At 38.5% G+C, this 15,333-nt stretch overlaps 1 protein-coding gene across 1 annotated transcript; it reads left to right on the top strand.

The window, feature by feature from the left end:
• Nucleotides 1-1,479: 1,479 nt before the first annotated feature.
• LOC121946029 (RNA-binding protein, mRNA-processing factor 2a-like) lies at nucleotides 1,480-14,935 on the top strand. The gene is made up of 6 exons (XM_042490437.1): nucleotides 1,480-2,318; nucleotides 6,894-6,971; nucleotides 8,329-8,367; nucleotides 10,629-10,691; nucleotides 11,598-11,748; nucleotides 14,526-14,935. Exons 1-6 carry the CDS (start codon nucleotides 2,028-2,030, stop codon nucleotides 14,792-14,794), a joined length of 891 nt encoding a protein of 296 aa, XP_042346371.1. The 5' UTR covers nucleotides 1,480-2,027; the 3' UTR covers nucleotides 14,795-14,935.
• Nucleotides 14,936-15,333: the final 398 nt, after the last annotated feature.

Genomic DNA, 15,333 nt, shown 5'->3' with positions numbered 1-15,333 from the left:
TTAGTGAGCATAACGAAGGTGAAGCTAAAGCCACTAAACATGTGCACATAACACAAAATGTCAGTCTATTTTTTTAATTTTACTCTGATATAGGAGAATAAGTCAACCCTGTTTTAAATTAACGTATCAATAGTTATCCTTTAAATTGCTGCTGCTGTATTGACTTGATGCAAAGCACATTTATGTGCAATGTTGACAAATTGCCCTTTAAATTTTCTTTATTTTTTACATTCAGCAGTCATAAATGTTACACCAAATTATAAGAGGTCAAATGCATACATTTTATTTCAACATCAGGGTGATGCATATGAAACAGGAGGTTTGTCCGAAGAAATTTTGAGCATCAAACATTGAATTTCTGCATTGTGGTGAATTTTTATGCAGAAATATGTGAGTTCTTTTATGGTGTCAATATTGTTTCCTTAAGCATTATGAGGGTGACAGCTTAAATTCAAATATCTGCACAATATATTGAGCTTGTAAGCATGTAAGCAAAATGCAAATGATGAGTTCAATTGTTTATTTTGAATAATTCAGCCTAAATTAATATATCAATAGTAATTCTTTAAGTTATTGTTGCTGCATGGACTTTGGTGTAAAGCATGTTAATGAAATGTCTTAGCCCTTTAAAAAGCTCCCAATGCTTTTGTTATTAAGTGGGTGACCATTAATGTTTTACCAAAGAATATAAAAGACAAAATAAATAGAAATAAATTAAATGTGTTGTCAGTGTAAAGCACAGGTGCAGATCAGCGGGGGGGTGCAGGGGGCTCGTTCCTCTCAATATTTACAACATGTGAATTTACATTAGAGCTGAATCATTCTAGTTTATCAAAGACAACAATTTTAAAAATAAACTCAAATTTTTGTTATACTCACATGTTTAGTAACACAATATATTTACCAGATATCTGAATTTGTGTTGTAAAAGCTTTGCCTTTATACTTGAGAAAATATCTCTCTCTTAAACTCACACGTGTAGATTTAGAGGAAAAAAGTAGAGGATTGGGTTGCAAACTGTAGGCACATTTTTTCGTTAATCGATGAATCATTATTTGAACAAATATAAACATAAAAATTTTAATTTATTTAAAACAATAGTAAATGTGTGTTTTTCTCAATCAAGCTCAGTAACATATTGCATATATTTTGTCAGGATTTCATAGCCTATGGATTAATTGATTAAATTTCACATGTTGTATTAAATTCTTAAAGACTTTAATCAGACTTATAAGACATTTACATCATAAATTGGGGCAGAAAAAGAAAAAAAAGGTGCATAAAAAGTCAGAATCCAGGAAAGAAAGTGTGATGCTAAAAATGTTATTTGTGTCCCCTCGGATATTGAAACAAAACCTATGCCCATTAAAAGAAACTGTAGAAGATCCGATTATTTATTATATTATTGGATTTTTTCCCCGTGTTTTCTTTTCCATTGCTTTCCCCCTTTTTTAAATTTAATTGTATTTTAATTTAATTTAACTTTCATTTTGCGGGTGAAGGGAATTGCGCAACACATAAAAATACAACAAAAATAGCAACATAAATTTAAAAAAATAAATCCTAATTATAGGCCAACATACACTTTTTTGGGGTGAGTGACTATTGGCTCTCCGGGTCCCATAGAAACGGTGATGCGGCGGCGGAGGGGCCGGACCGGCTCTTCCTGCAACAGCTGAGGCGGATCTGCAGCCTGATTACGGCTCACAGCAGACTCCAACATAATTGATGACCTAATTGAAAAGCAGGAGGAGGAGGTGGATGAGAGAGGAGGAGGAGGAGGGGGGCTCACTCACGGACAGGAGGAGAGAGAGACGCGCTCCAATGAGAAAAGTTTACTTGTTCTTCCTCCGCACAGTCCCACAGCTGAGGGCATTGATGTGAGCGCAGAGGCTTTCTGTGTTTTTACGCGCACTTCTTTCCCCCCACATCTTTCACCCTCACACACGGAGCACCTTATCCACCTTCTCACCTTTAGTTTAGCGCGTGTCTGTGTTTCTTTTCTTTCCTTTTCCTCCTTTTTATGAATGATTCTCTCTCGCGGTAATACTTGTAAGATATCCTCGGATACCTCTTCCTCCTCCTCGTCCTCCTCGCCGTCCTCGTCCGCACGAACTCACCTCGGCACATCTTCTCTCCTCAAGTTCAAACGCCACCAGGACTTTCACACCAGCTTCAGACGCACATTGGGGAAATATCACTCGACGAGGAAAAACTTGATACTTTGCGCCGCCGCCGCAGCAGCTGAAGCCTCCGCCGCCAACATGAGCCTGAAAGCGGACGCAGAGCCCAATAACAACGTCTCCATCGAGGAGGAGGTGAGTTCAGAAAGTTTTATTACTCCGGACTCTTGACAAAGTCTTGTTCACCTTCAATGACAACCGAAAAAAACTGTTTTTCCGGACACAAATACGCACGTTTGTTTGGTGAAATTCCTTCAGTTTGACTTTTTCGCTCCTCTGAAGCGGTTTAAAAGGAAGTCAGGAGGGCGCGATTTAAAGGGGCGAAACCACTTCCAGTGGAAGTTCGCACGTAGTTTAAAATATCCTCCAAAATTGAATTTCAAAGTGCTTTTCTTTATTCTCATATCTTGTAGTGATGTCTTTTTTTAACCGATTAAAATGTGCTTCACCAGGTGTGAAATAATTACCACAAATGGTGAGGAAATGCTTTAGTTAAGAAAATTTTTTATTGTGGTTGCTATGTAACCTACTGAAAAAACGGTGTAAGGCTGAGACTTTATAGCATTAAATGTGGGTTGGAAAAATGTGTAGGCCTATTTAATTTTTAAACTGTAATTTATATAAAAAATAAAACAAAACATGCTTTACCTGAGTAGAATCAGTCTGGACTGAAAAGAAACAAATGGATTTATTTAATATATATTAAAACCATGCTTTAAATGAGCAGCAAGCCTGTCTAGATTCAAATTATATATACATTTTTTTAAGTAATTGAAAAACAGGCTTTAAATTGGTAATATCACTGAGCCTGTCTGGACTGATAAAGAAAAATCTTTAATAAAGATACTTACATTAAAACAGGCTGTAAACAAATAAAATCAGCAAGGCCGTCTGGATTGACATAAAAATACACGTATTAAAAGAGGAAAATCAGCAAGCCTGTGAAGAATTAAGAGGAAAATCAGCAAGCCTGTGAAGAATTTAAAAAATATTTTAAAAATTGCTTCATTTTTTGCTTTAAAACAAATTAGTTCAGCAAGCCTGTCTGGATTGAATATATATATATATATAGATATATATATATATAAATATATATATATATATATATATATTATGTATGTATATATGTATAATAAAAACACATTTTAAAAGAGCAAAAAAAGCAAACCTGTGAGGATTTTAAAAAATTACTTAATTTTATATACAAAATCAGTTAAATCAAAAAGTCAGTCTATATTGGAAAAACATGTTTAAAAATTAAATATATTGCTTCTCCAAATAAGAATTTCCAAATATTCATTTATTTAGCTATAAATATATCTTTTTCTCCACTCGTCCTGAGCATTCGCAGTCTCTTGCGGTGACATTTTGTTTTGCGTCGAGTTGCCAAACAAAATAAGATTCGTCACCCAAACGCTGCAGGTTTCACATCTCAGTATCTCTGCCTGTGATTTGCGAAGAGGCTGCAGGTCATCATTTAACTGAAACCTAAAATAAATAACTGTTACATGACCTCCTTATCTGCAATTTGTATGTCTAAATATTTGGGGTTTTTTTTTTTTTTTAAAGGGATCAAAATATTAATAAACCAGGTCGACCTGATGTATTGAATCCCCTCCATAATGATCCATGTTGATTTTTTTTCTTTTTTTTTTTTTTTTACTGCTGTGTTGGGTTGTGTGTGGCCGGCTATATTTCCTCTTTAATGACTCCTTATGGAGAGACACTGAGGGGAGCGCTGGGCCTTTTGTTGGTCCTCCTTTGTTCCCATTATCTTACAACAAAGCCACGTGTGGCCACTTGACTTTTCTTAACCTGATTTCCTTTTTGTGTTTTTTTATCTCCTCATAAATAACAGCAAAGACTAAACAAACAGGTCAGAAATGTACTTAAAATCCCAGAATATCATGTTTTTACAGACCTGTTAAATCATCAAAATACAGAATCTTGTCAAGTCCTTATAGAAATTAACCTAAATATATTAAAGTTGCATTTCATATTTTATTAAAAACGGTACAGGTTTATACACTCGGACAAATTAAAACGTCCACTGAGTTTGCGTCCAGCTGAGCCGGCCTTCACTCACTGTATGTGTTGACTTGTAAAGGGCTGAGAGTTGCTGCTGTGCGGCACCTGAAAAATGCCGGAGGGCCGGCAGGGTTGGGGCCGCGGGTCAGAGGAAGGAAATGGTGTCACGCTGTGCGCTGTTGTCCACTGCTGTTCGTCTGGCAGCCCCATTGTACTGAGAGGGCCTCCCCACCGGCTGGGAACTAATGGGCCTCGCACCGCACTGTTTATTCCCCCCGCCACACCACTCCGAACTCAGCATCGCCTCGCAGTGTCTGGTCAAGAGCAGGTCCAGGGGTCCTTAAAGGGGATCCCGGGGCCCCCAGCAGGATTGAGAGCATCTTATGTTCTCTGTTTAGCTTTTGACATGTTGGAGGATCACAGGTTTCATTCAGAGACAAATCAGTTAATTATTTTACCAAAATGTGAGAGCAAGAATGAGAGAGCTTTTCTCTGAGCTCCCGATGCAACATGAATACACATTTATGTGGCACGATACAGACCTGCACCAGCATATCTAAGACGTTTGAAGTTAAAATAGTGAAAAACGATAAATTCTTGGTATGAAGTTTTAAAAAATGAGTCCAAAGAGGAGATGCAAGTTACAAAATGATCTGCAGCCAATCAGAGTGAGAACGTCAGCCGTTGATGTGACAAATATTAAATCCTAAGAGTCATCTTTCTTTCTTTTGTGTCCTGACAAGAGCTTAAAGCAGTGATTCCTGTGGAAAGATTACTGCACGATCCCACCTGGCACAAACTCAGGGCCCCAAAATGTGCCTCAAATCAACAGGACAGGAACAGGAAGAGACTCTAAAATACCCCAAAGAGATACAAAAACCACAACAAAAAAAGCGTAACAGCTACAAAGAGATGCAAAACGACAACAAAAAAGATGCAAAAACACACAAACTCTGTCCTGCTCCTGTGTAGGAGAGGTGGTGGGGCCCTTTTACATATCTGTGCCCAGGGGCCCATTTTCTCACAACCCGCCCGTGGTTAGGACCCAGCCAAGGGGTCGCTTGATAAATAAGAGGGCTGCCAGATGGTTAAAAATCAAGCAGGAAAACATTTCTGCTTTAGTTTTTCAGACTTTACTGGTTGACTAACAATTTGTGCAAACTGCAGAGATTTTGCAATTAATTTTTTTTAAAAATAGAGTTGTTTTGATTCCAGTATCTAAAAAGCCTCCTTATTGCCAAAAATGCTGGATGCTGGTATTGGCGATACTCGTCAATGCAGCGATCCGTGTAAATTATATTACAGTTTCACACATGGATACAACGGCACTTTTCCCAGAAATGAATTATTTTTCGCTTCACTGAAACAGAAGCCACAAAGAGTTGTGCTGTGCAGCCACTTGAAAGTTTTTCTTAGAGCGACGGAGAATTATTGATTTCCAGTAAATCGAGTAACACCAGACGTTAACGACACGTCAGCAATCTGACAGAATCATGCAGTGGGACGTCCCACCGGTTTGGGGTTTAACCTGAGCCATGCGTGTCAAAGATGACCGTCTTGTCGGCTTGGTACTCGTGAGCCTGTACAGCCTTTTTTTTGTTGTTGTTTTGGGTTTTCGGTACTGAAGTTCAAATATCTGAATCAGATGAAGGAAAAATGGTAACAGAATCAGGTGCAGACTGTGTGCACCATTTTGGTGTGACAGGTTTCTGTTTTCTCTCGTTTGGTGGGTGTGTCAGAGGTCTACCCAATCAGAAGTGACGTTTATATGAATAAATGCCTGGTAGATTTTGACTTATTGTCCGTATGTTGTTGATTTTTTGGTTATGTATTACATTTGCTTTGGCAATCATTTCCCATCACATGAAAGCCTTATGAACCACACAACAGGACGTTCAACACACTGTTTCTGTTTAAATAAACATTTTGCTACATTTTGTTAATGCTGAAAACAGCGCAGAATACTTTGTTGATCCCTGGGAGGACATTTTGATCCGTTAGGCACTCTGATGGTGAAATATAGAAGTAGAAAAATGAAATTGAGAAGCAAGTAAAAATAAAAAAATATATGTGCATTATTCTTCAATTTTCACACCAGTATGTAAAATATTTAAAAAATATAAAACGTAAAGAAATATAAAAATATGTGCTTTATATGCTACAATACAATGTGCAGAACTCTAAAGGATGACCTTTACATACAGGCCAATCATTTTGGGATTTTTAAGGGGTCACAAGCCAAAAACATTAGGAACCAGTCATTAAAGGGGTTGATTTTCTTGCAGCACTTTATTTTGGGAACACCTGACCAATGGGACATTTAACTCATGACCCTTTTGTAGATCAATTTATTTGTCCAATCCCCCCTCTGTTGTCTTTTAGTTTATGGCAATTATTTTTTCACATAAAGGTCCTTTAATTTAACATTTTATTTCTTAATGCTGCGGGTCTTTGACAGTGAATATAAAGTATCCTGCACATGCAGCTCCACTGTAAATATCCATCCATATGTGTGTGTTACTTATTAAGGAGGAATGAGATTTTGGGATGGGGCCAAACCTTTCTAAATCTCTTTTGTGCAGCTCTTATCTTATCGCACATCCTGCTCAAACACATCAGATAAAAAGAACGAATATTTCCACGTGTCTCTTGACCACATGCACTTTTGTTTTGTGTTTGCAGGTACGAACACTGTTTGTCAGCGGCCTACCGGTCGATATCAAACCGCGGGAACTTTACCTTCTCTTCAGACCTTTTAAGGTAAGCTACCACAAAGACGAATCTCTAAAGAAAGACGGTGTTGCGAGTTGTTTGAGGTTTATAAATGACTTCTTCCCTCTTAAAAATAAAGCAAAGGTAGCTGCTGTGTGCCAGCTGCTGGAAAACGAGTCGTGGAAATAGTTTCCAAAAGGATTATCTGCAGACAGAGGAAGATCTGTCAGAGTTTAAACGTTTTGTTATTGAGGAAGCCGCTGTAAAGGAGTGAGCAGGTTTTTAAACCACAGCCGCTCACACAGGACAAAGTTTATCAAACAATCCCCTTCCCTGTTAATGGACGTCCAGATATTTGCATATATGGAAATGAGGCCACATCATTGTTGCGCTTTTTTTTTTTTTTTTTTTTTTTTTTGACGGGACTCCATAAACACCCCTCCCTCCCCGTGTCCTAACTAACCAAATTGGAAGTGGTATCCCTCGCACATGGATGATCTTGTGGAATGTGTAAATGAGTAGCCCTCGCGATTGGCCAACCAACCCTCTCCGTGACCCAGCTCGCCCACCGTGTAGGAAGATTTTTTTTTTTTTATTTCCTCTCGTAACACTGAGACATTGTGAAACCACTGACATGTTTTGTTTTCTCAAGGCATTGTAACACTGCTTCACTCTCTGCCCTTTGCTTCTGCAGAAGGCAAACAGTGTGTGCAAACAGCGTTCAGCCTGATTCTGACAGTTTATTTTGATCCAGTTTTTCTTTTTTTTTAAGGGAAATCTTTAATATTAACTGTATTCTGCGTCTTGTTTTTCTCTTCTGAATTACTAAAGCTAAATCTGGTTCGGGTTGTTGGTAAGGATTTATGACAGCCAGTGTAAGTTGTTTAATTTTCCATGGCTGTAAATCAGGATCAAGCGAGATCCCATCTATCAATACTCTGGTCAGGCGAAATTCCCCGTCATTTCCCAGGAATTTGCTCCTGCTTTAACCAACCCCTGTGCTGTTTTTTAACCTGGTTTCAAACCAATGGTTTTATTTGGAAGTCATGCTTAATCTAGACTCCTGCAGAGAGCAAACCCTCAAACATCTGATAACATGTGCTTGTCCCATTTTTTTTTTTTTACAAACTAAACCTGGTCTTCATTTTCTTATTTTTTAGCTTTGGGGACATCTGTTTTTATCTTTAAAATCATCTGCATTTGGTGAAAAATGTGCATGTTTCACCTTATTTTACAACAACCAGTGTAAGTAACACTGTCCAGTGGATCAGTGATGGGACGGCTGTCGAGCTCTAACTGAAGGTGCACGCCGGCAGCCTTCTCTCGATATAGGGAGAGGCCTTCACGGCTGACTTCCTGCATGTGACTCCAGGGTGGATAATTGGCTATCTTTTTTCCCCCGCAGGGTTATGAAGGGTCACTGATTAAGTTAACATCAAAACAGGTGAGACGTCTTCCATCAGTGGAAGGAACTGTTTTAATGTACTGAAATACTAAATAAATGTGCAGGCAGAGTCTCTGTCACTGTAATATTGACTAAAGAAGAGGCTAAAATGTCCTCATTTCTTGCTGATTTGTTTAAAAAAGGATTTTTTATGATATTAAAGGTCCATTGTGTGGGATTTAGGGGTTTATTTTGGAAGAAATTGAATGTAAGTATGATTTGTTCAGTGTATAATCAACTAGAGATAAGAATGGTCCTGTTTTTTAACCTTAAAATGAGCTGTTTATATTTACCTAAGTGGGTCCTCATGGAGGGAGATCGCCATGTTGCACCACCATGTTTCTACGGTAGCCCAAAACGGACAAATCAGACTCTGACTCTAGATGGGGACATTCATGTTTTCGCGTAGGCCACCATAGTTGGAAAACACATTCAGATCCCAACTCGTCAAATATTGCGGCTTGGTCAGTGAACTTTAACCTCTACATATCAGAATCAGAAATACTTTTTGGGTTCCTGTGGGGAAAATGTGGTTTGTTACAGTTGCTCTGATGCCAGCAAAGAAAATTATTGCATGTAAAAATAAGTACAAGCACAAGTATATAAAAATAGAAATACAACAAGAGTAAATAATTAACAGTGTGTAGATATTTAGATATTTAAAAATAAAGTATGTATAGTATGCAGAGTATGTAAGTGTGTAAAAATGTAAATGTAAGAGACAGTTAGCAATTGGGAATTTATAAATTATATGGATAATGTGCTGAGTGTGTAAAATATAAAACTGACTTATGCTACAATGTAGTGTATAAAAATAAATATGTGTGCAAAGTTACAGCAGTGAACAATAAAGATATACATAAGTAAGAAAATAAGAATATATACAACGTGTAACATATTAAATATAGCCTACATATATGAGGCGCTCAGTATCTGTTGTTGGCCTTCAGGACGTCTTAAATTACAGCAGTTACATGCATTGTGTCTTTTCAAAATACACTTCTGTTTTCACAGGAAATGCACATGCATGCATACAATAGTTTTCAAATTAAATTTGCGTCGATAAAACACTGTGTATTTACGTTTTTTTTCCCCTTGTTGCAACACAAGCACGTGCTCAGGTTTAGGAAAAAACACCATGGTTTGGCTCAACAGTCAATGGGCAGCGACCAGCAGGCTCCTGCATTAAAGTCCAGGGTTTGTTGTGCCTGCCCGCCCTTTAAGGTCTTTCCAGCTCCTTATATTCGATGTTACCGGCTGTGTTTCAAGATGTTATTGTCTGGTGGCGTAACATACCGCCATGAAAGGTGCATTTTTGCGTCTCCTAAAATCACTGACCAAACTGCCCAGTGGCTCCGTCTCCTACAAGCCAAACAGCATAGAAGAAACACAAATATTTATAATTAAACTGCTTTATTCAGTGTTTTTTCTGGTTTAAATCACCTGCTCTGTTTGTTGTGGAGAGAAAGAGACCTCTGCAGATAGTTCGGCTCCTGATAAAAACCTCCTGAATGTCTGGATCTTAAATTATTAAGAAAAGGTGACCACACATTAGCAGTAAAATCGTTTCACTGAGGCGTCCACAGTTGACCGTGGGTCAGAATATATTTAGAAAGATATGGGTGAGAATCACAAAAAAGCCTTAATTTAAGACCATAAATAAATGCTTTCTATATGAAAATGTTCTTAATTTTTTATAAAATAGAGCAGCTGAGTGGACACCATCCCTTTATTGCTAGTGTCTGCTGTAACCCTCCGACATCACAGCTGTAGCTTCATGCACGTGTGTCTCACCTCGAGGCTCCTGTGGGGCCAAAGAGTGAATCCTCAGCCTCCCTTGAAACAACATCCCAAACAGCATAGGAAATACAACAATTTTTAACCTGACATTGTTTTATTCAGTATTTTTTACTTATTTTAATCACTTGGTCTGTTTGGTTTGAATAGGACGAGACCTGCGGATAATTCGGCTCCTGGTGAAAACCTGAACAATAAACACTGACCAAATTCTAACTGGGAGAAGTTTCATTTAGTTACAATCTGCCACTAATTCCCCTTAAATCGTACACACTGGACCTTTTTTAAAGAAAAAAGACACATTGTTCTCTTTGCTTGCTTATTTGTTTGACACAGATTTTATTTATTATTATGTCAAGATATTTATTAATAATCAATGTGATAATTGACAAGAATGCGTGTTGTTGCATGTTGGGATGGTCCTGCGTTGGTTATCACAGTGTTTCTTCCCTTTTGCCTTCCAGCCTGTCGGGTTTGTAACCTTTGACAGTCGCTCTGGAGCTGAAGCTGCGAAAAATGCTCTAAATGTAAGCATTGCATCGTTTTTATTGATTTCTTCTTTGTTGATTTCCCCCCTTTTTTTAAAAAAAAAATCCTTTAAATATGTTGTCATTTTTATTTTTGTTCTAACCTGCTGCTGAAACCTTAAAATGATTGGGAGCTGTAAAAAAAAAAAAAATCTTCTTTCCCATAAAATCTCTCAAAGTCAACCCATTTTGTCTTTTATAATTCAATGGCAGGGCCATTTTTGGAAAGAGGCCAGAATCCCGTAGCCTTACGGTAGTTTACTTTGACCTTGATACACATCCCTTCTTAGTCTGGTTTAGCTTTCCTCATTTTGCATATCACCGCTTTACTGTAATACTTTGTTCTCTAGCCACATGTGTAGTGAAACCTGGACACATCTTCAGTAGTGTAACCTCTTATTTTGTCACCCAGTAGCCCCACGTATCTGGCAGTATCTAACACTTCTCTCTCATAGCCTATAGCCTTCCTTACGAGCATCACCTCTTAGACACACCAGCAGTCACACACACAGACACACACACACACCAAAATACTACTCACCTGCATGTGGGCACAACGCTTAGGGCACAAGAACACAAGCAGGGTTCAACCACCTCAAAGGAAGTTAAAGTCTCGGCGCTTTTCCTCGTCTCCTTCTCCTCCCGGCTCCTTAATTCATCGTCTGGAGGAAAAGGAGATGTAAGCGTGTTTTAAATATTTCCATCCTGTGCATCCTTCATTATTTTGACCTTTTCATGAGCAGTTTTGAAGGATGCATCCCGAGTATTGAAACACAGCTTTAGGAAACGAGGCCACGCAAGACGACTGAGCTTCAGCCCCTCAAACTCAGCCCACCTCCCTTACGATACTCTGTCCCCTCCCCTCCTCCTCCTCCTCCTCCTCCCCTCCTCCGTCTCTCCCCCCAGGGTATCCGTTTTGACCCCGAAAGCCCTCAGACCCTGCGCTTAGAGTTTGCTAAAGCCAACACGAAGATGGCAAAGAGTAAGCTGATGGCCACACCGAACCCCACAAATATCCACCCTGCTCTAGGAGCACACTTCATTGCACGGGACCCATGTAAGTTGTACGGCTGCACCACTCTAGGCTCTCTCATCCACTCTCACCTTGGCAACGCCAGTACTCGATCGCCCATGTTACCCTTTAAAAAAAAAAAATTCTGTGTAAGGTTATTGTGGTATTAAAGAGAAATGGGCTTAAAAACTGTATCTAACAAAATCAGGACTAACTCACCTCCACATGCATGCGTCATCTCGACTCTTCAGACAGCCGCTTTGCTTCTGTTCAGCTGGATTATTCCACTCTCACAGGGTTTAGTCAGCAGCTCTCTCTGCCTAAAAATACTGGATTCTAGTTTTGGACAGGTGATGGTCGATGACGGCCTTAAGTTGCATTCAGACCAGATTTCTCAAATTACTCGTGATGTGGGAAAAAAGCTGGAGAAGACAGGAGACTGTGAAGTCGGGTTGCAAACGAACTGCAGCGAAACAGCAGTTCACAAAGTTGTAAATGACACATTTTATGAACTCTTTGAAACCTGGACTGATATTATTTTTTGTGTGTTCACAAAGCTTTCACAAGTTTTTAAACCTCTGAAGCCTGAAAAAACTGGATGGATTTTTCTGAAAACATTGTAAAAGAGCAAGTTGGCAAGAAATGTCACTCAGAATAAATAAGAACATTTTCCAAAATACTGAAAGACCTGCAGAGTACAAAATATATCTTTAAATATATGTTACAGAAAATGATTGCGTTTATTATTTGATTTTTTTTCATCCTTTCTTTCCAGGTAATTTTCTTTGAAAATATACATACGTATTTTAATTTTTTTGCTTATTTTTTTTTTTTTTTTTTTTTTTTTTTTTTTTTCTTTTTTTTTTTATTTTTAAATCTTCTTTTTGGCTTATTTCAGGTAATTTCTTTGTTACCAAAGTTACTTTTTGTTGCTTTTTACTTATAACTCGTTAATTTTGGGGCCATTTAAGTTGTCGGCTTCTTACGTTATGGAAAAAAATAAAACTAAAAAATCAAGCCAATTCGCTTAGATTTCAAAGGGTTAAAGGGATCTTTATCTTTATTTTCATCCAGCTTTGTAGCACAACAACGTGGGTATTATGTGTAGATGAACTTTGGTAAACTTTCCTCCATCTAACCAGCCTCGATCTCTCTGCTCCCCTCACGGTGAAACGCGTCATGCAGCTGATTTTCGCTGGTCTTCGGACTGTGGTGCGACGTATAGGCTGTAGTTGCACATTTTTTGCATTGCCCACCACCCATGACGCCACCGACACAAATAACAAGAAAATTACCCTGAAAAAGTGCAAAAAATCTTTTTTTTATGATGTAATTTTAAATTTAATGGGGAATTATAAATATAGTTTCCCCCCATTTTGTTGTTAATATCTAATAATACACCCCGACTAATTTTCAGATTGATTTCTTGTCTAATTTTTCTATTTTATTTATTTTTCGCAGTTTGCAGGACATTACTTGATTGCTCACTATGTTTCTTGACTTGTTTTTGACAGAAATCTCAGTCACTTTTCTTCAGGTGTCAGAGGTTCAAATGCTCGTGAAAGGCATCTCAATGCAGCACAAGCAAATCGATGTTGATCCAGGTGTTAAAGGGTTAATATCTCTGTGTCCTCGCACTCACTGCAGCCAAACAGCATCTTTTGCTGCTTGTAACTTCACCTGGCAGCTTTAAAACGAGAATATAATTACCAGAATTTCCACTCATTTTTACAAATGTATATTCAAGACGGCCTGCTCTTCTCTCAACAAGCAATTTCAGTTTAATTCCAAATATGGAGAGGTACGCACACTTTTTAACAAAATTTTGCATATGTAGCGCTGCACAAGATCTGTGCGAATAATGTCATCGATGTGCCACCGTCTCTCCAGCCAGTAGCAGATTTTTCGATGTGGTCATGGATTAGTTCAGCGTTGGATGAAGTTGTTTCTCAGTTTTACCGTTGCTTGTCGCGTTGGCAGAAGGGTATCGTAATCTGGCCTCGTGCCAGATTACGATACCTTTGGCAGACTTCTGAGAGGCCGTTCAACTGTTTGTTGTTCGAAGGCATGACATTATTAAATAAGCACTTCAAGGCATCTGCAGATAAGCAAACTGCTAACGCTCGTTGTATTTACTTACATTTTAGAAATTCCCATCACCAGTTAGCTGCGCCAATACGCACGCGTGATAATAGTGACGTTTCAGCCGTCACGCAGCGCAGCAGTAGATGTTAAATAAGAAATGCAAGAATGTATTTTGTTGAACATCTGACATATTTTAAGATTTCAATGAACATGTTATAAACATGTTCTCCAAACTTTTTCAAAACCTTCTCCAAACCATTTTCAGACCTGGAATTTTTTTTTTTAAATTTCATAACATCTCCTGGAATTTTATGACATTAGGAACTGTGAATTTCTATATTTGGAGCAGCTCTGCCTGCTCTCGGACTGACTGAACTTTGTTTTCAGTGTGAAAGCAGAAAACGTGATCAATTCTCAACAAGAAGTGAGTGCGTCCCCGTCGGTTTGGAATAGAAATGAGTAGGAAGCGAAATCTGGTCTGACTGCACATTTAGGGGCGTAAAAGTTATTTATAAGTGATAATTAAAGGCATTTCTACAGTAAGATTCATCAGTTTTAAAACTTTACGCCACATTATGACGACACAAAGCAATTATGAAACCTCTTTTTTGCAGTTTTGACGTCACATTTTCTTCATGTAAAAATGTTTTCTTCTGTACTGATTGCTTACATGTTAGCACGTATTTTATGTTCAGGTCAGTCAGCTTTGTGTTTCCTCCCGCCATGTACTTCCCCAGATGATCTGACGGGGGCAGCACTGATCCCAGCATCTCCGGATGCGTGGACTCCTTACCCCCTGTACACCACGGAGCTGACCCCAGGCCTCCCTCACGCAGCCTTCACTTACCCGGCGGCCGCTGCCGCTGCTGCAGCCCTCCACGCCCAGGTGAGGGACCAACCGGTGTGTGTTTCTCTTTTCTTTTTATTCTTTTTAAGTAGTTTACATTCAGCTCTGACAGCACTCAGAGCTTTTAGAGACACAATATTAATGCCTGCACCCGGGTAGAATCGCAAATTAACTTAAAATGCAACGCTGCAATTTCAAATGTTAAAACATGATTCAGTTTTAAAAGCGGAGGTTCAGATTCTTGAAACCGTCCCGGTGGTCCTCTGAGGTATTACAATAACCGCACAAAGCTTCTGTTGCTGGATCAACCCAGATATCAAATCTGCAACTAGATCTGCAGCAGTGTACTGGTTTCAAATGGAAACACAGTATTATAACCATTAATTATCTAAAAACAAGTGCAACTGGATAGAGAATCTTACCCTAATTTTAGTTATTTTAATTTCATACTTGGCTTAAAATAAATTGCTTCACATTTCAATTATGGCAAAAACAATTTGTTAAAAAATAAGGCAAAAAAACTCTGTTTCAGTACTTTAAGCGTCTTTGACATATAATAATACTGTGATACCGTTAAACCGCAAACATTTTTTTAGACAGTTATCGTACCGTGAAAATCCCATAATGTTGCAACCCTGTCTGGAACATAAGTGTAGATTTCAGAGGGGATGCAGGAGCATGTGCCCCTTTAAAATTAA

This window comes from Plectropomus leopardus, chromosome 1 (genome assembly GCF_008729295.1).
Source record: "Plectropomus leopardus isolate mb chromosome 1, YSFRI_Pleo_2.0, whole genome shotgun sequence".
NCBI lineage: Eukaryota > Metazoa > Chordata > Actinopteri > Perciformes > Serranidae > Plectropomus > Plectropomus leopardus.
Note: the sequence above shows the minus strand (reverse complement) of the source record. Positions and strands in the feature narration are given on the sequence as shown.